At 48.6% G+C, this 25915-nt stretch overlaps 1 protein-coding gene across 5 annotated transcripts; it reads left to right on the top strand.

Moving 5' to 3' along the window:
• The first annotated feature begins 129 nt into the window (after window positions 1–129).
• Tdrp (testis development related protein) lies at window positions 130–25521 on the top strand. Of its 5 annotated transcripts, none has more exons than XM_075986259.1 (4): window positions 130–180; window positions 503–688; window positions 22136–22233; window positions 23071–25521. In XM_075986259.1, exons 2-4 carry the CDS (start codon window positions 587–589, stop codon window positions 23414–23416), a joined length of 546 nt encoding a protein of 181 aa, XP_075842374.1. In that variant the 5' UTR covers window positions 130–180; window positions 503–586; the 3' UTR covers window positions 23417–25521. The 5 variants fall into 5 exon arrangements, with proteins under 5 accessions (XP_075842374.1, XP_075842375.1, XP_075842373.1 ...); XM_075986260.1 differs by having other exon boundaries at window positions 155–304; XM_075986258.1 differs by lacking the exon at window positions 130–180 and adding an exon at window positions 183–304 and having other exon boundaries at window positions 503–712.
• The last annotated feature ends 394 nt before the right edge of the window (window positions 25522–25915 follow it).

The raw sequence follows: 25915 nt of genomic DNA, 5'->3' as shown, positions 1-25915 counted from the left end.
CCATATCCATTACTATTTCATAGACCTTTTAGAATCAGCTTAGGACCCAGTCCCTCAGCCTGCGATCTGCAAAGCCCCGCCCTCGGCCCCCGTAGCACAAACCGGGTGAGCATGCGTATTGTGCAGCCCCACCTCAGCGTTGCCTTGGTGATCCGAGATGAACCCCGCCCATCGGGCTGTGTGAGCCGGGGGTCTAGGGGTCACTGGTGGGAAATGTCAAGTGCTTTTGGTGGGCCCGGGGTTCGTGGTCCCTGGGTAAAGGACCCGGCTGGCTGGGTTACCCTGGGGGGACCTACTTAAGGAGGTTGGGACGGTCCTGGGGAGGGAGGGGAGGTCAGAGACTGAGGGGGACACTGGCTGAGTGTCAGGGTGGAGGAGGGCCAGGGGGCAGGGGACTTGAGGGACTCAGCGAGCCCGCTGAAGGGCTGGAGGAGGGTCTGGGGGCGGGCTTGGGGGCGGGGAGGGGACGGCCACCCGCAACTGACCGCCCCTCCCCGCCCAGTCCTCCGCACTGTCCCAGAGCCGCGGGTCGAGCGTCCTCCCCCAGTCCGGGAGCGACGCTGAGTGGAGCGGCCGAACACACGAGATGTGGAAGCTGAGCCGGGGCCGGGTGCTTCTGGACGAGCCCCCCGAAGAGGAGGACGGGCTGCGCGGGGCACAGCCGGCTTCAGCAGCTGCCCCGGCGCCGGTGAGGGCACGCCTGGGGGCGCAGGTGCGGGCCGCGGGGTGCATCGGGGGCGAGGTGCAGGTGCATGGGGGACGCGCTCCGAGTGAGGAGTTAGAAGGGACCCGACGCTTCTCTGGGCTATGAGGTGACTGGTCCCGCAGGGCTCCTCGGATTAGTGGCCCGATCGTTGCAGGTCGCGGGCCCCAGAGCCAGCATGTGTGGATTACCGCGGGGCGCGCAACCGGGGTACTTTCCGTACTGGCCGGAGGCACTACCCTTCGCTCAGCTGCCAAGGGCTCTAGGGTTCCTCCTGGGACTCCAGGGACGCGGGGTGACCGCTTCCAGGCCAGGTGTTTCTATTCCGGGGTGGGAGAAACAGAAGCCCTGAATCATGGTTCCCCGGGACGGCGGTTCGCTCGCAAGAAAAAGCTTTTGGTGACAGTAGCAAACGCAAAGTGTGCTAAATATTTATTTGCACAACATGTATTCCCTTTTTTTTTTCTAAAGCCTTTGACTCCCCCCCCACGCCGCCCCCTCCCCCGGAAGAAGAGATCAGAGTCTTTATACAGAAAAGGCTTTGGCCCGACAAGTGGAGAGATATGCCTGGAATGTCTAGAATTTTTTAATTAAGGTGATCCCAGGTGGGTCTGTATGAACCTTCCCCACCCACTTTTTCAGTGCGGGTTTTCATCCCCTTTCATGTTCTATGAAATTGAGGTCACAAAATAAGCCAATCTTAAAGCACAGAGCTATTTTGTTACGTTTTGTGAAATACCTTGTGAAAACTGTGGATGATATAAATCTTTCTTTTTGAGAACTTGGAAATAGTCCCGAAATTGCTTCTTCCCCAGTTGGAGCAAAATAACAGTTGTTAGGAATGAAGTTTCATTTAAAACATTTCTTGGGAATTTAGTAACATTGCCAACTCACAGACATTCGCGTTGATGACTGTAGGCATTTAATTATGGTTTCTGTCTGGATCTACGCTTGAGAAGTTACCTTTTGGAGTTCCTAGTGCTTACCTACTTTTTCTTAGCCTCCAAATTTTTATAGCTGAACAGCAACTCTTAAATGCAATAATGAACATCTGTTGGTGGTCTTTAGATATTTGCTTATCTTCTAGCCAGTAATATATGTTTAAGATTGCTTCGTGTGTCTTTTCATGGTTCAATATTACATTTATTTTGGAGTCTGAATAATATCTCATTGTCTCTGCAGACCAGTTCCCCCATTTACCTGCAGGACGTCGCCGTTGCTTTCAAGCTTGGACAGTTGGTACCAAGGCCTCTGTAAATGAGCAGGGTGGGCTTTCTGTAGAAACCATTTTGGCCCGTTTAAGTTAACAAGAATGGGACTGCTGGGCTGTCTGGACAGAGTACATTTTGTTCTGTTCTGTGAACATGTATGATACATGTATGAGGCAAGCATGCATGTGGAGGTCAAAGGACAGGTTTAGAGAGTCGGTTCTTGCTTCCCCCTTCTTGAGCAGGGCCTCTCTTCGTGTTTTTACCACCTCAGCCGCTTACTCCAGTCTAGCTGGCCAGAGGGGTTCAGAGTCATTCTCCTGCCTCCGCCCCTCATCTCCTATGGGAGTGCGGGAAGTACAGATGCACAGCTCTGTGTCTGAAATCGACCTCTGGTCATCAGGCTTGCCCAGCAGGCGCTTTGACCGGCTATGCTATCTCCCCCACCCCAGGTTCCCACGATCAGTGGGTGGGGAGCCACCGTTGTCCTGTCTTTGCCTGCTCTCGGTATGTCGGTGCTCCTGGATGTTGGACATTCTAGTCGATGTATAATGGTATCCCATTATGATTTTTAATCTTAACCCCCACCAAGATGTGGGGCATCTCTTCTCATGCTTACTTGCCATCTGTGTGTCCTTTAAGGCGTTCGTCCCATTTTTACATCTGGTTATTGGTTGTCTGAAGACTTTTTTGGATAAGCATCCCTTATCAGCTGCGTGTCCTCAAACATTTCCTCCTCCTCCTCCTCCTCATCCTCCTCTTCCTCCTCCTCCTCTTCCTCCTCCTCCTCCTCCTCCTCCTCATGCTCTCCAGTGTCTCTTTCAAGGTAGCAGTTTTTAATTTCAATGCAATCCAACTTACCAGTTATTTCTTTCATGGCTATCACACCATTGATATGTCCAGTTTATCAATTATCTTTTTTATGGTGCAAGCCTTTGCTATGTCCAGCATCCATCTAAGTTAGTGCCTGTCATCGTCCAGTTGTGACCTGTGGCTTTGTTTGTCGCATTTTAAGGATGCCTATGCTATAATGTGCTGAAAAGATGTTGCTGTAGAAAAATCAGTAGCTAGGCTGGGTGGTGCTGACCTATAATCTTGGCACTCCAGGGACGGAGGCAGGAGGATCACAAAATCAAGATCAACCTAGGTTATACAGCCAGATGGGGGCAACTGCCGTTCTGAGATAGATTGGGAACTCAGGAGCATCGATCTAGACCAAAGCTAACTTCTCTTAGAATGAAATCTTAAAACCCGTGACAAATCCATCATAAAACTGCTACCTACAAAATGTTTAAAGTGGAGAGAAATAGGAATTAATAATGGATAAGATTGACGTTCATTTTCTCTCGTGTTTAAAATACATTTTCTGATGTTCCACTTCAGTCCTTTGACTCCTCCCTCCCCTTTACAGAGAGTTCAGTGTTGGAGCATGCCCGTGGAGAGCAGCATTCTGATTCTAGAAAGTGCTTGGTTTATAGCCCTGCTTGTCCTCTGCGTTCCTTGAAAAGCAGGGCGTACAACTATGGTCAGTTTCTGACTGTGTGCGTGTTTGCTCTGAAGAAAAAGTTGTAAGTGTGAAGTGTGGACACTCAGTGTAGCATACTGCCGTGTTCTGAGTAAGTGTGAAGTGTGGGGCACTTAGATTCACTACTACAGTTTGTTTTTATAGGTCGGAACAAATCCTCTGAACTCCTTTAGATTATCAGCTTTTTGTTGTTGTTGAAAATAAGCATGTCATGGGTAGCACTAATTGGACTTCAGTGGGTTGTCAACAATATGGACATGAAGTTGGGAGGGGCTGTGTTGGGTTATGGGTGAGTTAGAGGGGAAACTGCATTTCATTGTCTTACATGTGTGAAATGTTAAAAAATAAAAATTATAATTGAAATAGAAGATATAAGATTAAAAAGAAAAGAAACATTTGTGCATTAAAATATATCTCAATATAAATATGTAAGAAATACAATATAAATTTAGTGAGGCTTATGAGGAGGATTGTGTATTGCAGCCATTCCATATGGGGAGATATATTTTAATAAATCTAGTGTTTACTTTAAAAATTAAAGTTGATGATGCATATAGTACAAGATTTTTGAATGTTGTCAGGCGATAACTTCTTTTTTCTGTCTCAACAGATGCATTATTAAGTTTTTTTTTTTGTATATCCATTAGACATGTATGCAAATCAGGAACATGCATTTACTTCTCAGCTGTAGACACTTATGTGTGTCTTGAATTGCTCTCTCTCAGGATACGCAGACTCACGAAACACTTCCTGTTCTAGCACCACCAGCTGAAATCCGCTCAAGACTCTGGTACCAAATGTTGTTAAACAAATGTGCCAGTATCCATTTATTATATCAGGTCTCTCCTCAAAGACTGTGAGGTTTCTGAGTCAGTTTTTAAAACTCCTTTCCGTCCAGTTTTGTGGTAATACAGACAAGGGGATGTGTCCAGCATCAGCACCATTTCAACAGGCTCCTCCCACCTATAAATTAATGTCCTTACAAACAAGCTTTGGGGAAACTATGACACATTTCAGGTTAATTCTTTGAAGGCTCAGGTGTGCTCACATACATTGAAATAAATCCGTCAACCAATTGGATATTTTAAAATTAGATCTGATGATGGGAAGAACCGGCGTGACCGTCTTTGTCCCGATGGCACACACCTTCCTTTCTGGGTGCTCCAAGAGCTCTTTCATAGGATGCTTATTGGTGTGGATCTGGGATGGATGGAGGATTGCAAACTGTTACATTGTGCTTGGCTTGACGTCTAAGTCTAGGAAGCCAATGCTGGGGTCCTTTCTGGTGGATTAAAATGTAAAGAGTGTAGCCCTTGGATAGGATGCAGTCCTCGCTCTGTCCTGCCCCCGTGCCTCTGTAGCTAACCCTTCATTCCATTTCATAAACAGAAGCAAATGCAAGTTCTTGCCAATGCAAGGTCAACCTATGGGTACCAGGTGAAGATCACTATCAGTGCCAAGTGCTTCTTCATTCTTCATCTGTTTCTGTTTTTGTGTTATATGATTGATTGTCTTGCCCCATCTGGGTGGCCTCAACCAAAAGATAAGCTGACAGCTTGCACAGCAAGCACTTATTTCCTGGGGTTCTAGAAGTCCCAAGTCCAAGATTAAAGTGTAATAGATTCTTCCTATTTATGTTGAATCTTCATGTAAAAAGTTAGCAAGGCATAATTATCCTTGTTCTATAACCTGCTTTTCTCATTTAACTTAATATTGTTAAATAAATGTGCCGATATCTATTAGATCTCTCGGGATTCTTGAGCTTACTGCGTCAGACTTTAAAATTGCAGTTTTGTGGCAATAAAAACAAGGAAACGTCGAGGAGGCCAGAGTGGCCTAAAACCGCATGTCCTACAGGGCGGACTGGAGCTCTGCTCTCTGCATCCAGCCTGACTTCCTCGGTGCTGGGATGACTGGCTCACACTGCCACACCAAGACTCTGTTTGGTACTCTCCTTTCTAGACTTTGTGTGACTTCTGGAGCAAGAGCCTTTGGGGGTCTGGACCCCTCGGCATTTCAGTTGCCTGCCTGTGTTTTCTTTAGAAGCTCGGCTGAGATAACATTTATATAACATTCTGCTTTCCCATGAAATATGGCGGTGCCGTGGTTCTTAACGTGTTCTTAACGTGTTTACGGGTGCAGTCAGTCTGAGAACCTGCAGGAGTGCTGTTCTCCGTAGCTGTCACCCTTGGTCCTGCCTCTCCATCTCTCCCCCCACAGTTCTGTTGCTAGGGAATTTCATGTATGTGGAATCATGCGATCCTGTGGGGTTTGTGGCTGGCCTCTTGTATTGTGGTGGATCGCAATCAGCCCTCCATCTGCTCTGCAGCTCAGTACTCCACTGGGCTTCCTTCATCCTTTATCCTCTAATGGGCATTTGCGTTGTTTCCTCCTAACTGTCGGGAACACAGAGTGTTGGGATAACCACTTGTGGACAAGGTTTTTTGGTGACCTCTTCTCAGTTCTGGAGCCATGTTCCTACGCATGAAAAGGGCCCCGTCTTAGTTAGTGTCTCTGCTGTTGCAGTGAAACACCATGACCAAAAAGCAGCTTGGGGAGGAAAGGGTTTGTTTGGCTTACACTCCATATCACCACTGTTCATCTTCGAAGGAAGTCAGGACAGGAACTCAAACAACACAGGAACCTGGAGGCAGGAGCTGATGCAGAGGCCATGGAGGGGTGCTGCTTACCTGCTTGCTCCCCATGGCTTGCTCTGCTGCTTTCTTATGGAACCCAGGACCAGCAGCCCAGGGATGGCACCACCCACCGTGGGTGTAGCGCACCACGCCCATCTGTGCTCTACAGTTCATGAACCGGGCAAGGGGCTGGAAATTGAAACACACAAAGACACACAGACAGAGAGAGACACAGGTCATCCTTGAAACAGGAATGGCCCCCTTATTGTGTACCAGAACTACTTACATAGAGATCCTTAACTGATAGCCATGCCCCAGTCAAACCCACCATAAACCACTCCCCTGCCATCAGGAACTCCTGAGGGTCTTGTGCTCAGAGCAGCTGCAAGTATTACAAATTGTTTACCAGAAATTCAGGACCTGGGGAGTTCACAGCTCCCAACACATGGGCTAGGCCCGCCCACCATCAATCACTAATTAAGAAAATGCCCTACTCTGGGATCCTATGGAAACATTTTTCTCATTTGAGGTTCCCCCTTTCAGAAAACTCTAGTTTGTGTGTCAAGTTGACATAAGCCAGCACAGGCCCTATGCTGATTCCCTGTTCAGTCATTGAGGAACTACCATCCTCTTTCAAAGGCTGGGCCAGTTTCCTCTCCACCAGCAGTGTGTGAGGATTCCGAAAGCCTTGTGGGGTTTTTTTTTATGTTTCCTTAATGACTCTTGAGACTCTCTGTTTGGTCTTGACTCATTGAAAAGATGGAGTGACTCATATTTTTATTGTTGAACTATAAAGTTCTTGTACGTTGTGGATGAAAGTCACCTGCTCTGCCTGTATCTTTCTGCAGCCACTTCTTTCACAGTAGGCTGTCTCTCGATTCTCTTTGTATCATTTGAAGCGCATTTTAAGTTGTTGTTGTTCTTGCTTCTGGTTTGAATATCTCTCCTGAGAATCACTTTCCAAATGCAGCACCGTGGTCACCCTCATTGCTTGTCAGATTCTTTGTCCTTTCTTCTTTGCCCACGGTATGAAGTAAGGGTCTAACTGAGTTCTTTGGTATGGCGGCTACTTGTCACATTTGTGGGAAAGATGTTTCCTTTTTTAGTGACTTGTCATGGTACTGTTTTGAAAGTCAGTTGGCCTCGTGCGTGCCACCTCTTCTGGACCTCCAGGGCACATGTGCCAGGACCTCAGTCTGATTACCATTTCTGCTGTAGCACGTCTTGAGATGACAACCTTAGCTCTTATGTGTTCTTGTTTTCCTAGGCTGATTTTGCTGTCTGGAATGCTTTGTTATGACATGTGCATTTGGAAGCTGCGGGCCACTGTTTGCAGAGAGAGGAGCTGATACCCCATAGGGATTATATCATCTGTAGATCAGCTTCTGGAACATTGCTGTTTAAGCAGTGTTTTCAGTCTTCCGATTCATAAAATATGAGATGAGTTTTTTCCATTTGTTTAGATCTCACAAAACTTGAAAATATTTTGTGATTTTCCTAGACTAACTATGTAATCTTGCCATCTTTATTTCTAGTTATATTATTTTAATGTAATCAGAAATAGCTTTAATTTGATTTTTACATTGTTCATTGCTGGTGTATAAGAGCAATATATTTTTTATATCTTGATTGAATATCTGATGTCCTTACCTCTTTTATTAGTTGTAAAAAGATAATGCTTCTACACTTGAGGATAGTTTTACTTCTTTTGCAATCTAGTTGCCTAGTTTCTTTTCCTTGATTGTGGGGCCCTCTAGCCTACTGCTGAACAGGAATGGCAGACGCCAGCCTTCTTTCTTGTTCCTGATCCTAGGGAAGGCCTTCAGTATTTCACCACTGAGTGTGAAGCCAGCTGTGGCATTTCTTAAATGTTCATTACAAGCTTAGAGCTGAGTATTTAATCATGAAAAGATGGTAGGTTGTGTCATGGTTTTTCTCTATCTGGCCCGTGTGAATTCTGTTTCTTATTTTCTTGCTATAGTATATAATTGGGTTCCAGATGTTTGCCCAACTTTCCATTCCGGAATAGCCACTTGACCAAATGCATGATGCTTTTAATAATTTTTAGGTTCTTGTTTGGTTTTGTTTTTGAGACGGACTCACTGTGTAGTCCTAGCTGGCACTGAACTCTCTATAAAGACCAGGTGGCCTCAGATTCATAGAGGTCCACCTGCCTCTGCCTCCCGAGTGCTGGGATTAAAGGTGTGTGCCACCTCACTTGGCACTTCACTAGCATTTTGTTGAGGGTTTTTTGTGTCTATATTTATGACATATGGTCTATATTTGTCTTTTCCTGTGATCTCTTTGCTTTGGGTATCAACATAACACTATTTTCACAGAATGAATTAGGAAATGTTCCTTTTTTTATTTTTAGACTTTTTGAAGAATCACTGTTAATTCTTTAAATGGTTGGTCGACGAATGTTGAACAAGTCTGGCCTAGTGTTTTCTTTGGGGGCAGTTGTTTGTTTTTTGTTTGTTTTTGTTTAGTCTTTGCTAGTTCGCTCTCTTTGCTTGTTTTAGATCTGTTCAGATTTTCGATTTCTTCTTGAGTCACGTTTGGTCCTCTGTGTGTGTGCAGGATCTTCCCCATTTTGTCTTGTTATCTATCTGTTAATGCTCAGTTACTTAATGTGTTCTGGAGTGATGTTTCCCTTCTCATTCTTCCTCTGAGCAATGTGAATCTACGTTTCCTTAGTTTAATTAAATGTGTCCATTTTGTCGATACATTTTTGATTCAGATTATCCATTTAGCCATGCTGATCTTGAGTGTATAGGCTCAAATGACCCTCCTGCCTTAGCCTCCCAAGTAGCTGGGACCACAGGTGCAAGCCACCAGTGTTCACACACATTTTTTTTTTATTTCAATTTAGAAAAACGTTGGCTTTACTGCTTTCTCCTGCATCGTTCTCTACCCATTCACGTCTGTGCTAATCTCTGTCTCCTCCATCCTGCCCGCTTTTGGTTTCATTTGCTCTTCTTTGTCCAGATCTTAAGGTAGAAGCCTAAGCTTCTGGTTTGAGGTCTTCTGTGTCCCTCAGTGTTTGCAGCTGTGTGTTTCCTGTGAGATGTCTAGGGGCCCAGCTCTGACCCAGGGCTGGCATGCTTAGTCACCATTGGCTCTACAAGAGTCTTCTTAAGAACTGGAGATGGGGGTTGCCATGGTTGCTGTGCCCGTGTTCAGTGGTTTTCGAGGGCGTGGAGGATTGTCTGAAGATGTGTGATCATCCCGATTCTTCTGTTGTCGCATAAATGTGCGCACCTTCCCTTTCTGAGTTCTCTTGTAATAATAGGTTATTGCTGTGGTTTGTAAACAGAGGCTACCTTTGGTCCGTGTTTTAGATATGATTTACCTTGCACTTTTATTCAACTGAATTCTTTGACTTACATTACAGTTCGGTTCATGTTCTAGCTCTTTATAATATTGTCATTGCAAATAGTAAAAGTTTTAGTGTAATTGATTCCTAGTTTCATCTCTCACATTAGCCACTGAGAATAGAACTTAGGTTTTTTTTTTTGTTTTTTTTTTTTTTTTTTTTTGGTGAGAGTTTATTTGTGTTCTGAACTGGCTTAATCTTGCGCAAGGAAGCCTGGAGAAGAAGCACAGCCTGTGTTTGGTCTCTGCCATTTGCTGTGGGTGTCGAGTCCTGTAAGCGCCTTCCTCCTTCTGTTTGCAACTCTAAGTTCTGTTCCTTTCCAGTCCCTGCCTGGGTGCCCTAGAGCAGGATGGAGCTTGGCTTTGCCTAGAGCAGGAAGCTCAGTGCGGCTGGCTCAGGCACTGCTGTCCCGGCCAAGCCTATGAGTGGCGTTACTGCAGGAGGAAAGGAAGGCTCCTGCCAAGGCAAAGTGAGCAGACTCTCATCCCTGTCAGGGATAGATCACACAGACATGGCAAGTGAAGAAAGTGAGTTAATTTAGAAAACTGAAACTAAGTAATACTCTCCATGCAACTTCAGGCAAAGGTGGAAAAAGGCTAGGAATACAGGACCATGGATGAAGAGCTGCAAAGGAGGCTGGGTGAGCCCATCCGCAGGTCAGCTCTGCCCTGTGCAGCTCACTGTAGCTCTCCTACCAGAGTGGCAGGAGGTGGGTCCAGAGAACTGGGGCTCCACTCTGTAGGGAGCTCTGGTCATCTTCAGTGCTGAAGGTATGGGCTGGTTCTTACCAAAGGGTCTGGTGACATTTGCGCTATTGGTGGAAGTTTGGGGTCCTTCATTCTTTCCTGCCTTCCCATTGTTGATATTGTTGCCTGATAATCTCTCCTTTGCCAGGCCTGTTTGGTCCCCAGATCTGCTCCCGTTGGGTTTCCGTGCTCCTGTTTTGTTTTGTTTTGTTTTGTTGTTCTTTCTGCTTCCGCATTACCTGGCACTGCAGTACCCTTTCCAGTTCATCCGACCCCAGCAGTTACAATTTATTGTTTTAAGCCCAGGAAATCTGGATCCTTTTCCTCTCTCCTTTTATCTCCTAGTGAAATCAGCCAGACCTATTTACGTAATGCTTTGTTCAGAGAATATTTATGATCACTAGAAGCTCCCAAGCCGGCAGTGCTGGCCTTGCCTTGGCCCTAGGCAATGGGGGGGCTGTGATGGACTTCTGAGGGTTTCCCTTTCGGACTCGGTGTTGCTCATTCCTAAGTCCACTACTGTTTATCCTCTTCCTCCAGATGCCTGACTCCAGCTTCCAAGGCTGGCAGGTCTTCCTCTGATTGTGAAGCCTCATAACCTTCAGATCTCTGCCATTTTACACTCACCACACACTACCAAAGGTGACTGCCTTTCCTTGTGTCTCCCAGGCAGTTAATGTAGCGAAAAGCAGACAGTCCACAGTTTAAAGATCAAACGCAATGAAGGTTTATTTCTTGCCTGGGGCACAGCCCTAGGAGGCCTTCTAGGTCTGGGGTGGTCATCTGACTTGCTTGACAGACTGGTCTAGAGACCAGCCTCCTCAGGAGAGCAAGTGCTTCCGGGGCTGGGCTTTGGGCTTGCACCTTCGCTCAAGAGGGCATGCAAACTCCCGAAGCCTTGGCAGCTGTAAGGATGGGTGAGAGCTGTAGGCTTAGCTTCCTCCTAGTTATTTCCATGTTCTGAGTAATGAGAGAAATGACTAGGAAAAGCAGAGGGATGATGGGTCTGCCTAAATCTGTCTGCCTGTCCTTGGCACTCATGTGCATTCCTCTTCCATCTTACTTGGTCACTGTGCTACTGAACAATTTCCGTTTCCTTTCACAAAAGAAAGAGAAATTTAGAACACTGGTTTCTTGAAAAAGTAAGCCAGATGGTGGTGGCACGCACCTTTAATCCCAGCACTCAGGAGGCAGAGACAGACAGGCAGATCTCTGTGAGTTTGAGGCCAGCCTGGTCTACAGGGCCAGTTCCAGGACAGGCTCCAAAGCTTCGGAGAGAAACCCTGTGTGTGTGTGTGGGGGGGGGGGGGGGGAGTAGCAGCTAGTTTGAATCTTCTTTTTCCACCTGCCTCATAGGAGAACAGAAAGGACTTGTGATAGTGTTCCTACTGGGAGGTTGGGGGATGGGCAGGAGGAAGACCAGAGTTTCCCCCCACCCCAACAGAAGACTGTTTGCTGGTGAAGGGCCTCCACATCCAGGAGCTGTCTGTTAGGAGCCCAAGGCCTGTGCCTTAGGAACTGGAGGTACTACCTGAGCCTTAGGTCATCCCTCTGATTCTGGGGTGATGGTGGGTTTCTGTGACAGCCTATGGTATGGGGCTGCTCCTGCTCCAGGCCACCTTGGAGATGCCCTGGAACAACCTGGGTTATTGATCTGAGAGTGTTTGCTCTCAGAATGGGATTTCTATAAGCAACACAGAAGCCTGGGATTTGGGAAGAGCCGTTTTGTTGTCCCCAGTCTAAGCCTCCGTGAAGTGCTTGCTGATTATCTGTTCACATCCTGTTTTTGTTTAGTCTCTTAGCTGCAGGACAGGGGCTCAGGCAAACCCCAGCGCCTCTGTTCACCTTGAATAACTCAGTAGAAAGCAGTATCTCTCGTGGACTGCTTTCTCTGCCCTAGAGCCTTGAGTAAATGCTTTGTGAGGGTAATGGCACTTGTCTACCCCTCACCCCCGCACCGTCCCCCTAGACAGGGTTTCTCTGTGTAGGCCTGGCTGTCCTGAAGTTCCAGGACAGCTCTGTAGACCAGGCTAGCCTCGACCTCACATAGATCTGCCTGCCTCTGCCTCCGAGAGCTGGGATTAAACAAAGGTGTGCGCTGCCGCCACTGCCGCCACCACCGCATTCCTGCTTCCTTAACTAGTTGTACTCTGTGGGTCACAAACTGTTTGTTGTCTTTCTCTAATTCCCATGCTACCTGTGGTGTAGAATGCTGTTCCATAGACCAGTTCTGTCTGCTTGGTCCGGAGGGTGCTCACCTGACCAGCATAGCTCTCTGCGTACAGGTACCCTCCCTCGCACCCTTGGGGTCTCACCAGTACTCTACAGTATAGAGTCTAAAGATGCTTGCTATGACCTTGGGGCTAACCATGTCCACCTTCAACCATAAGTCATCTCACTGTTTCTAATGGAGCAAGACGTCCCTGAGATCTGTCCCAGCCTCCACGGGTTATTATCAGACCTCTGTGTATTTGGTCCTTTTCTGATCTGTTAATCTGAGTGGTGATCTCTAACTGCATCTTGCGGTCACCTGTGTCCCTCTGTCCTCAGAGGAGAAGGAACTACTGCTGCTCCCTCCTGCTGCAGCTGCCCATCCCTGCAGGTGCCCCTCCCGCCCCTCCCGCCCCTCCCGCCCCTCCTGCCCCAGGCTGACAGTAGTAGGTCCCTGTGAGTGAATGCCCCGTGCCCGCAGCTAAAGTTTAGACATGGATGTATTTCAGCAGGTGCCCGTGCACTGGTGGTTTTACATGCCAACCTGACACAAGCTAGAGTCAGCAGAGGAAGGATCTTCAGCTGAGGACATGCTCAGTGAGATCCAGCATCTTCTCGTCTCCTGCTCAGTGGGGGAGAGCCCAGCCCATGGTGGGTGGTGCCATCCCTGGACTGCTGGTCCTGGGGTCTATAAGAAAGCAAGCTGAGCAACTCAGTAAACTGCACCCTCCATGGCCTCCGCATCAGCTCCTGTCTGTAGGATCCTGCCCTGACTTCTTTCAGCAATGAACAGCAATGCTGTAGTGTAAGCCAAGTCAACCCTTCATCCCCAGCTTGCCCTTTGGTCATGCTGCTTTGTCACGGCCATAGAAGCCCTCACTAGGACAGCCTGTTGCAGGGTCTGCCCTTAAAGAGCCAGTGCTCCCACCCGATGAGGCCCCTGCTAAGAAGTGCTGTAATTACTTTGTTTCCACACAATGGCCTGAGAGGTGATCTCTAGTCAGGCAAGGGTATCACGTTGTCCCTCATTTCTGTTTCCAGGCCCCCAGTTCTCCGCAGTTAGCCATCTTGTTCACCTCCCAGAGATATTGGCTGGCTGCAGAATTCTCTCTTGCTCTCTTTTTCTCTCTCGTAGTGTGTATCTGCCTGTCTTACACAAACACACACACACACAGACACACACAACCATAAATCTGAGAGCAGGAGACAACACTCTCAGGTGCTTGCTCTGTTGAGCATCCTAATGCAAGCCTCATACCCGAAGCCACAGCTCTTTCCCCTCTTGAGCTGCTCACATTGGCTGTGAGTCCACAACCCCGGACACGAGTGTGTGCTTGTGTCTCTCAGTAGACGGGATCCTGGAAACAGCCTTCTCTGCCTGGGGTCCAGCACTACCTCTTGTTCTGACCCTAGCTCCGCGAGATCAGTCGTGGGACCATCCAACTCTGCGGTCCTTTCTTCTCAGATGTTCTGAGCTGGCCAAGGTCTCGTGAAAAGTCTCCGGTAGCCTGATACTCCGGTTCTGATAAAAAGGCCTTGGGTTTCATTTCACTGTTGACCTAGAATCTTAAATTTCCCCAGAATACCTGTTTCTCACTAACTCGAGTCTTTGAGCCTAAGACAATCTGAGTTCCACATCCAGAACTTGGCCATCTCTCTTGCATCATGACCAAACAGCCTGACTGTGTAGGTGGCCCAGCCTGCCTGTGGTTTAAACATCGCTCCCACAGTGACAATCTTATCCACATTGACCATGGAGAAGAACGAGGGTGCTGGCAGCTCTTGGCACCCAGGACAGTCTGAGGAAGGCTTGCTTCTACTCCCTCAAGATCACCCCCTGGCATGGGGACTCTTCCTCTAAGGACTTGTAAACAAACATCTACCTCCTTCTGGTAGTGCACCACCCACAAGCCAAGGCACAATTCCATCAGAGTCCGTTTTGGGGAACCAGTATGTTTATTGAGCTCCCTTACAGGCATGGGTGACTCCAGAGAAGTCCCATCCCAGCATGAATGGTGACTCAGCATGGCCGGCTGCCCAGATGGAGCCCCTCCTCACTTAACTTTCCACACTATACATTTCAGCGCTCTCTGAGACCGTGAGGCTGGGAACAATTAGGGCAAAATCACATACAGCTGACTAGGAGATGCAGGAGGGAGAGACCAGAATCTCAAGTGGGAGTCCGTCAATGACTCCTACGAGAAAGTGTCAACCCTCAACAGGCTCAATTCTGAGGGTCTCTTGCAAGTAGTCAGGGCTGCTTCGATGAAGATGATGGCTGTTGTTCTTGGAGGCTATTGTTCCACATCCCTGGACAACCGGCCTTAGTGCCCTAGAACAAGCTGCAAGGTGTGTTTGTATCTGCTCCCTGCAGACGTGATGCCAGACAGAGGCCTTTTATAGAAAAGTTCTGGAGTTTTAGCTCCGTGGGTGTCCGTGCCTACCTCATGGACATCTATGCTAAGGGTTTGTAGTAACATATGCGTGACTGTGGGACCAGCGCATCCTCTGAAAGTATATGAGCAGTGATCCCTTCCTACGCCAGTCCCTGGGGGAGCTCCCAAGACCGCCAGCAGGTGCCTGTGATAGGGTTTAACCTACTGTTGCTGGGTGTTTGTTTATACTGTATGAGGATGTGTCACTGTGGTTGGTTTAATAAAAAGCTAAATGGCCAGTAGCTGGCAGGAGAGGTTAGGCCAGACTTCCAGACAGAGAGAGTAACTAGGGATGAATCTAGGAGGGCGGGAGATGCCAGCGAGACACTGAGGAAGTGAGACGTACAGTCAAGCCACATGGCAGAATAGAGATTAATTGACAGGTTAATTTAAGTCCTAAGAGCTAGTTGGGAACAAACCTAAACTAAGGTCAAGCTTTCGTAATTAATAGGCCTTGTGTCATTATTTGGAGACTGATGATCCCAGAGAAAGTCCAACAACAAACTTACACGTTGGGCACAGCAAGAGATCAGTATCAATTTGTGTAATAAGTTGGCAGTACGACTACTGATGTCCTCTGGGGTTAGTGAAGTAGAACGGATCACTTGTATAATACCATGCTCTGTGTCAGCCTGATAACCCAGAACCTAACCGGTGGGTAATGCAGACAGCATGTGCGTGCCGGAGAAATTGGTGATCCTATCCCGGGACTAGTGGGTAATGCATACAGCACGGGCGTGCCGGAGAAATTGGTGATCCTATCCCGGGACTGGTGGGTAATGCATACAGCACGTGCGTGCCAGAGAAATTGGTGATCCTATCCCGGGACTGGTGGGTAATGCATACAGCACGTGCGTGCCGGAGAAATTGGTGATCCTATCCCGGGACTGGTGGGTAATACATACAGCATGTGCGTGCCGGAGAAATTGGTGATCCTATCCCGGGACTGGTGGGTAATGCATACAGCATGGGCGTGCCGGAGAAATTGGTGATCCTATCCCGGGACTGGTGGGTAATGCATACAGCATGGGCGTGCTGGAGAAATTGGTGATCCTATCCCGGGACTGGTGGGTAATACATACAGCATGGGCGTGCCGGAGAAATTGGTGATTCTATCCCGGGACTGGTGGGTAATACATACAGCATGTGCGTGCCGGAGAAATTGGTGATCCTATCCCGGGACTGGTGGGTAATGCATACAGCATGGGCGTGCCGGAGAAATTGGTGATCCTATCCCGGGACTAGTGGGTAATGCATACAGCACGGGCGTGCCGGAGAAATTGGTGATCCTATCCCGGGACTGGTGGGTAATGCATACAGCACGTGCGTGCCAGAGAAATTGGTGATCCTATCCCGGGACTGGTGGGTAATGCATACAGCACGTGCGTGCCGGAGAAATTGGTGATCCTATCCCGGGACTGGTGGGTAATACATACAGCATGTGCGTGCCGGAGAAATTGGTGATCCTATCCCGGGACTGGTGGGTAATGCATACAGCATGGGCGTGCCGGAGAAATTGGTGATCCTATCCCGGGACTGGTGGGTAATGCATACAGCATGGGCGTGCTGGAGAAATTGGTGATCCTATCCCGGGACTGGTGGGTAATACATACAGCATGGGCGTGCCGGAGAAATTGGTGATTCTATCCCGGGACTGGTGGGTAATGCATACAGCATGTGCGTGCCGGAGAAATTGGTGATCCTATCCCGGGACTGGTAGGTAATGCATACAGCATGGGCGTGCCGGAGAAATTGGTGATCCTATCCCGGGACTGGTAGGTAATACATACAGCATGTGCGTGCCGGAGAAATTGGTGATCCTATCCCCGGTGAGATGGATTGCAGCAGCTTGAGACTGCGTTACTCTGCCAAGCATCATTTAAAACAATGACTGTATTTCTGGATTTCTCCATGTAATTTGCATAGACCCCAGGGAACCTGTGGAAATCAGAACTTCAGATGAGAGAAGATTTCTGGGAGCCATTTGTGTCTGATGTCGTGGCTGTCCATGTTTCATAGTAACAACTGGGAGGGACCATGAGGCTTAACAAGGACTTCCCCCAGCTGACCTCTGAACTTAAATATCTTAAAAACCTACTTACGTTAGGAACATGGTGCATACCTGTCGAGTGAGTTGCTCAGAGGATGAGGCAGGAGAATTGCAAGTTTTAGGTCAGCCTGACCAACTTGGTGGGAATCTATCAGAAAAAGGAAAAAATGTCTAGGGCCATAACTCATCAGCTAAGTGCTTGCCTCACGTGAAAGGCCCAGATGCAAAGTGCACACACATGAAGTTACTTTTGTCGATAGCGTTGCTAGGCGTGAGGGAGGTGTGTGGTACTCACGGGATGACTAGAGCATCGTGTCTGTGTCCCGCTTGGACTTGTGCTCAGGTTCAGAGAGAGTGTCTACACAGCTGCTTTTATCCAGTGTTGCAGCGCTGTCTTGCCATCCTGACATAGTCTGCAGTAGGGGTTGATGCCGGGTACTCTGTGGACGGGCACTACATGGGCCTGTGATGCTCGGTGGCACGGACTGCTAGCCACCCTCAGGTCTCAGGAAGGGTGCGCCACTTAGATCCCCCTGTGGCGGATGAAGCCTTCAGATATGCTTCACTGAAATTGTGACCCCCTAAAACTGGAGTTTTGTATCTGCGGGAAAACAAAGAAATACAACTGTTTTGAGCTTTGAGTAACCTGGGGATATTTTCTTCAGATTGTTGGTGTTGAGCTTTGAGTAACCTGGGGATATTTTCTTCAGATTGTTGGTGATGTAGTGGTGGCACTAGATATAAGTAGCGGGGCTTGGAAAACAAGTTTAAGTGTGTGTGTGTATGTGTGTGTGTGTGTGTGTGTGAGAGAGAGAGAGAGAGAGACAGAGAGACAGAGAGAGAGAGACACACACAGAGAGAGACACACACAGAGAGAGAGAGAGAGAGAGAGAGAGAGAGAGAGAGAGAGAGAGAAAGACAGAGACAGAGACAGAGACAGAGAGACTGACTAATTCTGAGTCCTGGCTGGCTTTGTGCTTCTGCATAGCCCTGGAACTCATCACTTCCCTTGGGGTCGGTTTTGAAACTTTCTTGGTTATTTCCCTATGTCCTGTGTTCATGATGCATCCTTGGATGTGCAGGACTCTTCCCGGTGCTTCTGCATCCTTGACAAGGCCCTCAGCTTCTCCTCTCCAGCAAGAGTCCCAGTGAGCTGAGTGTCCCTCCTTTCCCACGTCAGGCTGACTAGTAGGACTGAAGAGTAGCTAGAAGAAACCAGCCTTCCCTTACCCTGATGGGACTCCCTCTCTTGTTTCTGGGGCCTTCCTTTCTTCTTGCCTTGCTGGCTGTCACTGCCACTGGTTTTGATTGTCACTGATTTTCTGATTTGGAGGCTGCTTCTTAGGTTTGTCATGTCTTCCCTAAAGAGTAGCCAAAGGACAGATCTCAGAAGAGAATTTCTTAGTGGCTCACACAGTGGAGGGTATCCATTTATCCCACCAAGGTACGCTCCACCTCATGTCCATGTCTTAAGGCCCTGAACATCTTCTGATACCCAAGGCCGCCTGCTCTACCACATCTGTGGGATGTTCCTGTGAGGTTTTCCCTGCTTGAAACCCAGGGAAGGCTCCTCACACTGGGGAGGTGTCTGGGCTTGGTGTGCTCTCCCAGGATCACTGAGGCAGTGCAGGCAGGTTCCACTAGCCTGATCAAGGACGTTGCAACATCATCTCTGCCCCCAGCAGTGGAAAGGGTCAAGATCCATCACCTCAGAAACCCTTCCGGCCTGTGTGTGGGCTGTGGAGGAGGAGAATCACAGGGCTGAGAGGTGCCTTGGTTGCTGAGTTGACTCACAGAACACACAGTTGCTGCGGCAGGACTGTGGGTACTGGGCCATTGATAGTCACATAAGCTGAGAGAGGATTCATAGATCCACAGAACACAAGATCCAAGGGATGGGGTTGCCTGGAGCCCTTGGGGATGAGGGCTACCCTGCTCCCCACAGCAGGTGATAGGTGAGAACAGTGCTATAGATGGAAGTAGTCTGTGCGAGATGGAGGTTGGAGTGTGCTGTTTTAGAGCGCATGGCCTTTGAGGGATCCAGAAACTTCTGCACCACAGTAGTGGGGGAACTCAGAAAAAAGAAAGAAACTCAGGACCAGGGAGTCAGAAGCGTCGCCCTGCTCTGCAGGAATGCTGGGTACTGATGTGTGGTTAGAGCCATGTGCTCTTAATAGAAAGTGTGTGGGCTAATGCTCCATTCCCAAAGCTACAATGGAGGGTTCACTGCCGCTGTGCCGTATAAAGGACTTAACCTTCGGACTGGGGGCGGGATCCAGACTTTGCTCCTTGAAGGATGTGCCCTGCACAGGGACCAGAGAACATTGGTGCCTTGGTAACTTTGTATGAGTTCTTGTCTGGTATGTTTGATCATAGTTAATGTATATACCGATCTTCTCACGGGGCAGAGTAGGTATGACCCGGCTGCAAGCTTCTGTCTGCTCCTTGTAGGATGCCCTCCGCTCCTGACGCCTGGGAGACTCTTTCTTGCCCGGTATCCCCAGGTGTCTAGGGCATTGATGGGGCTTGAGCCTCAGGGTCAACTCTTCCCCAGAGTGTTCTCACTGACTAGTATCTGATCCTTGCTTGTGGTGCAGATGTGGCCGGCTGCTGTAGGGTCTCCAAAAAACAGAACTAACCCGCGGGAAAAACATCAGCAGTGAGTCCTGGAGTCCCTTTTGGTCCAAATCCAGGAAAATGTATGACCTTAATAAACGTGGATAACCCCTTCTGCCCGGGCAGAGCTGACACCACACTGAGTGTGCCAGCTAGCAATCTTGGACAGTGTTCAGTGGCGCGGCAAGGGCGCCCCTCACTGAAAAGAGACTTAGAGAATGTCAAAGTCCAAATCCCTAAGACTTCGGGCATTTTGATTGAGAGTTGAGAAAACTATGACTGGGGGTTTTCTAATGTTTGTGGAGTTGATAAATAAGAATGCTAACAGGCCAGAGGAAGTGGGAGGAGACTTCTGGCCTTGAAACCAACCCAGTAAGGCCTAAGCCATTCTGCTCTGCCTGTAAATTCTGCCGCCCTTGGCATGGTGCATACTTGAAGTCACACCAGAGGGCTCTGGGAAGGCCCGCTGTCAGAAAACTTTAGCTGTTGAACAGGCAGTTGGACAGGAAACACCGCAGGCTCCAGCTGCCCCACAGCTGCCCCACAGCTGGCCACAGCTGGCCACTGGCCTCCTTAACATATCTGTATTCATTACAGCTGCAACCTCCTATTCCCCCTCCAGTCCTCTGACCGTGGTTCGCTCTCCAGACTCGGCCTTCCTGACGAGTGCCTTTTCCATTCTCTTGGTCTCTAGGAAGTTTCCCTCTATGGGTGTAGTTTCCCTGCATTTGTTCACTGTCCCTCATTGAGGCTACTCGTTTAAATCCCGTTGGCTGCAGGCTCCATCCTGATAACACCAGTGGAAGCACGCATTGGGTGCTAAGCAAAGCTCCTGAGGTCCCTCTCGCTGGCTTGTCTTCTGATGCAGAGCGGCTCCCTGGCAACCATGGTCAGGGAGCAGTGGAATGTGCAGCCCCAGCTGGGGAGGGCCAAGCCAGTGAGTCAGCTGGCCTGGTTTGATGGAGGTTTGTGCTTCGTGGGGTCCACAGGGGAGGGTCCGGGCTTGGTGAACATAATACCCCCCAAAACTTGCTTCGGGCTCCCTGTGTGTTGTAGCTGCTACTTCAGTCAAGTGTCCTCACGGGGAGTCACAGTGTTTGTTTTGCAGTCTCTGACTCGATTCCAGAGAGGTACTCTGGGGTCAGTTGGTGCTGGGCACAGTGGATGAGGTCTGGACTCCATTCCTGATTCATGAAGAATAATGTAGCGCCCTCACCCGGAGCTGAGGAGCACAGGACACAACACCAGCCTCCTCAGCACTGTGTAACTTTCACTGCTCGCTGGGTATCTACGTAGGCACTTGGAATGGCAAACTGGCATCCTGTTCCTGGGTTCTTTCGTTTTTTGCTGTAGTGATTCCTTTGGCATGGGTACACCTCTTAGGATCCTAACACGATGGGTTTGGCGGAGGGCCTGACAGTTGGAGACAGACCCCTGCCAAGAGGGGGTTCCTAAGGTCTAGACTGACAAGGGGCCGAGAGCGGAGTCGTGGTTCCCGGATACATTTTGATGGTTTCCCACCTGTATGCCTTGAAGGGCTCACTGAACATTTATATTACATTGTCTCGTACCAGAGGTCTCCACAGCCTCTCAGCTCCATTTTCATGACTCCCTTTTCTGTATTTCCTTCTTAACATTTCAAATTTTAAAGCCTACCAAGCCCTTTAACAGTTCCCTTTTCTCAAACCAGCAGGGTTGATGATGTGGGGGCAACAGTTAGACTTCCAGGGAACGCGGGCCTCTGCCTATTCTTTTCTGCCCAGTAAGTTACTTAAGAAATAAATCTACCGTGATTTTCATTGTAAGATCCTGGTTTCACAAATGAAATGGTACAACAGGATATTTCCAGAATCAATAAAACATATCATTTCTTTTCCAAAGCTTGTCTTTGTGGAGGCTGGGGCTGGTGACCCCCTGTAAATAGCCCTGGTCCCCTTCAGTGCCAGCCTCCCCGATTCCTTCCTGTGTTGTAATCTTCCTCAGGCCATAACTACGCTTCTTTAACACAACCTTCCACAAGCAAAACATGATTATTGGCTAGCACATTCTAGGATGTGGTTTCCTGGAACACGGATGCACAGGTAGGATATAGTGTGTGTAGCTATGGAAGGGTCAGGGGCGTGCTTGGCCTTGGGCATTTCTGTCAACATGCCAATGAGATTGTAACGGGGCTGGAAATGCCCTTTGCCAGTAATGTCTCAGCCATGGTCACCAGCAGAACACATTCCTTCCATGTTGGTGGTGATGGTGTGAGCAACCACACGGCCCAGTGCACTGTGGCAAAGCCCAGAATGCAGGTCCAGTCGTGTTTGGCACCTGACACGTGTTGCCTGTTATCTCTTTACTGTGCTCAGGCCTTGTTTCTTAGTGTGTTATCCACAGCCTTAGGGTACTAATCTAGGGTGTGTGTGTGTGTGTGTCGTGTGGCTTAAGTGTGTCATAGGTTATACTGTTTAGGTGTAAGATGGCCACTCTGTGCTATCACCATGGTGATGAAGCCGCCTGGTGCCAGATCTTCCGAGCTGTGTCGCCATCAGTGAGCCGTAGACTGACTTGTGGGGTCGGAAACTGAGATCTGTGGATTCATGGCATCAGGTGTGATGTGTCTCTTCATCTTTCCCCTATTCAGGGAGCAAGTCTCAGAGGCTGGAAGGAAGTAACTTCTCTGTTTAATAAAGATGATGAACAGCATCTGATCCAGACGTCCAAATCTCCCAAGTCCAAAGGGTGAGTTGCAAGCAGCCATCTTGAGTGGGTAACCTTACCAGCAAAGCAGAGTGTGCTGGGTAACGAGAGGGGATATTGTCATATTAATATGCTATAAATTCTTCAGAATGTTAGAAGTGCATTTCGAGGTGAAAATACAACAGGACTACTTCCTGTTTATAGTAAGATGGCCGTCTTGGAAACCTGCAGCTGTGTTTCTGGGCAGAGGACCACCTAACGGCCGTGGGTGTCAGCTCTTCCTCACTGAGGCAGACACAGGGCCCCTGCAGTGCTGGAGCCACGGTTTCCCAAAAGGTCCTCTTGGTCGTTTGGTGATGTGACGTTAGGTCTCGGACCCCTGTGTCCCGAGTGATGCTGACATACAGTCAGTCAGGACACTGATATATTCTCTGTACCCGCCATTCCCTTTCACCACAGAAGTCTTGAGCACTTCCTTTTCTTTAAATCGCTACTAAATGTCTGAGAGTAGCTTCCTCTAGGAGCAACCCTGCTGAAAACCCACTTAGTGAGCAGAGTTCTCCTTTATTTATAACCTAGACTGGTCCTTGGTTTTTCATGCCTGGTTTGCCTGTATGCTCCCTCCTCCAGCCTCTGAGAGCTGGTTCCTTGTCGCCTGTCTGGGAATCGGTCCTTTACTCATGCCGCATGGAAGTCAAAGTGTGGCTTCTATGAGCTTATACTGGCTTAAGTTTCCCATGATTTTTAATGTTTATATCAAGCTTAGGCCCAGGTTTCTATTGCCTTTCTGAGTACTTTAAAGATTTTAGAAAAGGACTTTATCAAAGTAGCATTTTGATGAGCTCACCATGTGACCAAACCTGAACTTTTCACCTACAGAAGTAATCTACGACTAAAAGAGGAGCTGAAGGCAGAGAAGAAATCGGGATTTTGGGACACTTTGGTTCTGAAGCAGAACACCCAGCCTAAAAAACCAGACCAGATCGAAGGTTGGGAGCCCCCGAAACTTACTGCTGAGGACGTGGCAGCCGACATCGAGGACGGGAGCAGCAGCTGCCCACCCTGGTCCGGCTGGGAGGATGATACCAAGGGCTCCACCAAGTACACCAGTCTGGCTAACTCGGCCAGCAGCTCCCGCTGGAGCCTCCGCTCAGCAGGGAAGCTGGTCAGCATCAGGCGACAGAGCAAGGGCCACCTCACAGACACCTGTGAGGAGGTGGAATGAGCTGACGGACCTTCACTGTGACATCGTGTTGCTTCTAGGGTTCGCCAAGCCTTGGTGGCCTTCTACTAGTGCGCCATTCATTTGTTGAGCCCTCTCATAGTCAAAGAAAGGGATCCACTGAGTCGCTTGTGTTCTGTGCTCAGTGACCCACATGCGCCACGGCTTCCTGGGGACATCCGGTAGCCTGACTGCAGAAACACCGCCCCCTGGGTGCGTGTCTGTTGAAGGAACGTGTGCTTCACCGGCACTGTCCCGTGAGACAGAACAATGACTCGCAGCCTCCTCTAAGTTTCCCGCCAGCCTCGGTCATCTTGTCCCTGCATGTGACATGCGCGTGATGACATGAGTGTGAACGTGGCCTCAGTGGTACCTTCTCCCCTTGTCAGAAGTGGTACCTTCTCCCCTTGTCAGAACACAAGAGCATCTCCCAGAGGCGACGGCCGTTCAGCTTAACAACAGGTTCATTTCTCCCTTATTAAGACAGAAGCGAAACAGAATCTGGCTGCTGGAAGCGACTGAGGTGGCTTGAAGTAGAATGTCAGGGCGTTCTGAGTGGCCCGCCTGCCGCTGAGGCGGAGTAACCTCCAGTGTAAGCTTGGGTGGCAACGGGTTCTCTTATGGAATTTTATTTTTGCTTTTGAACTTTTAAATACGGGATCTTTATTTTCTTCAAAACATGTTGATTTTCAAACTTAAAGATGAAAGAAATACTATGAGTGAATTCCAGTCACCCAATAATCTTAGCTGTGCCCCGAAAACACCAACCTGCTCGCTGTAGGGTTAAGACTATGTATAACTTACTGAAGTGCCTCTTTTCTATTACTCTCAGAGGTTTAGTTTTTCAAAATGAGATACTTTTATGATTGACGTTAAACTTGTAAGAAGTGTTACCCCCCCCCCTCAACCTGCTCTGCCTGTCTCACACTGCTGACTGTCCCTGCTTGTGGGCCTGTGGATTGGCAGGGTTGGTACCTCCGTAGAGGGCATTTAGCAACAGCTGGTGCACCTACTTTTGTTGTTCAGTTAACAGTGCTCTGACGGAGGTGGTGTATTTCTCTTCGTTTGGGTTAAAAATGAACAGCCTCCCGTCACACTGCCCTTGGGTTTGTCCGTGTGAGCAGTGTGCTGCTCCATGTACCTGGATGGCCCACTCAGTGTCTCCTGTGGCACAGTGGAGTGGCCCGATGCATACGTGGTGTCAGAGCATCTGTGTCTTCAATGGAACAAGTCTGCCAGGTATGTCCGTCTACATGTCTGTCCGCCGCCTCGCTAGCCAGCCACCTGTCTCCACCCTCCTGTCCACACATCACCTGAGCTGTGCAGTTTCGAAAAATAGAATAAGTTTACCTAATGAGTTTTGAGAGGGCTTTACATGGTTTCAAATAAAAAAATTGTTAACACCAAGAGATTGTGAACTTATGGAGATTTTGATTCATAATGCACAGGGTATAATTTCTACTGTAGCAGGTGAGCTAGAACATCTTGAAGTATTCTCAGGTAAACAGTTGAGGGCATGGGCTCTAACTCTCTTGTCTCCAAAAAGGGTAATGGCAGGTGAGGACAGAAGAGCAGCTCATGCTGACGCCCACAGCAGCAGTCCCTGGGTTGTCTGGCTGCTTGCCTGTGGCCCAGGAATCCAAAGCCTTGAGAACATAGGGTTCGAGCTCTCGGACACACAGCCTCTGCCTTCGCTGGGCCTGTGTCGAGGGCTAAGTGCCTGTAGCTGTGCCCGTGTGCCCGGATGCAAGGGCGCGTGTTGGCTCATGACCTTTACACTGTCGCCTCTCGGAAGGTGAGGTGCACTGTACACCGGACTTGGTGTTTTTTTAATATAGAAAGATTAACTAAAGTAAAAGTTTCTTCTGTTGTATCGAATTAAAACATCTTGTGTTTGAGATTTTTAGTGCAAATATTAATTGGTATGCTTTCAGGAGAAAATCTCTTCAAGTAAATTTGCTCTATTCGGATGCAGTGTGCGATGCAGCTGTGGTTCTGGGGCCGGTCCACGGAAGGCACAATTTCTGCCTAGTATTTGTTCTGGTCTTTTTAACGGGGATGTGTTTGGCTCTCCAGGAGGGATAGAGTCTTCCTTAAAGCTAAGGATTAAAGAAAAAACGAAAAGCTGTGTCTGTCTCCTTGATCTGTGAGAGCTGACAGTTGCTTCCCTGACCTTGTAATCTTCCTTCTAAGATGTGGCAGTCCACCAGTTCGTAAGGACACTCACAGCTGTGCTGTGCCAAAATTACACACATGGATCTTATCTGAGCTAACGATATTAGGCTGTTACCTGGGGAGTGATGGGCACAGGGTACCCTGGGCTGCGTCTGTTCTGCTGCCCTTAGTTAATGAGTTAAGTACTCCCTTAAGCAACTTGGTCTTCATCCAAGAAACATGAGCATACCAGAGACAGTTTACTGCTTTTTACTTACCCACTCTTTTTAAAACATGACCATTGGCCAGGCAGTGGTGGTACACGCCATTAATTCCAGTACTTGGGAG

Source organism: Microtus pennsylvanicus, chromosome 9 (genome assembly GCF_037038515.1).
Source record: "Microtus pennsylvanicus isolate mMicPen1 chromosome 9, mMicPen1.hap1, whole genome shotgun sequence".
NCBI classification, from domain to species: domain Eukaryota; kingdom Metazoa; phylum Chordata; class Mammalia; order Rodentia; family Cricetidae; genus Microtus; species Microtus pennsylvanicus.
This window is presented reverse-complemented; position numbering and strand designations above follow the sequence as displayed.

What these genes read in the sequence shown, in the direction of transcription:
- Tdrp (XM_075986256.1), top strand. Translation starts at nt 214, where the DNA reads ATGTCAAGTGCTTTTGGTGGGCCCGGGGTTCGTGGTCCCTGG. An exon ending in CCGGGGTTCGTGGTCCCTGG is followed by an intron (nt 256 to 502) that starts GTAAAGGACCCG and finishes CTCCCCGCCCAG; the next exon opens with TCCTCCGCACTGTCCCAGAG. An exon ending in GGGCACGCCTGGGGGCGCAG is followed by an intron (nt 713 to 22,135) that starts GTGCGGGCCGCG and finishes TCCCCTATTCAG; the next exon opens with GGAGCAAGTCTCAGAGGCTG.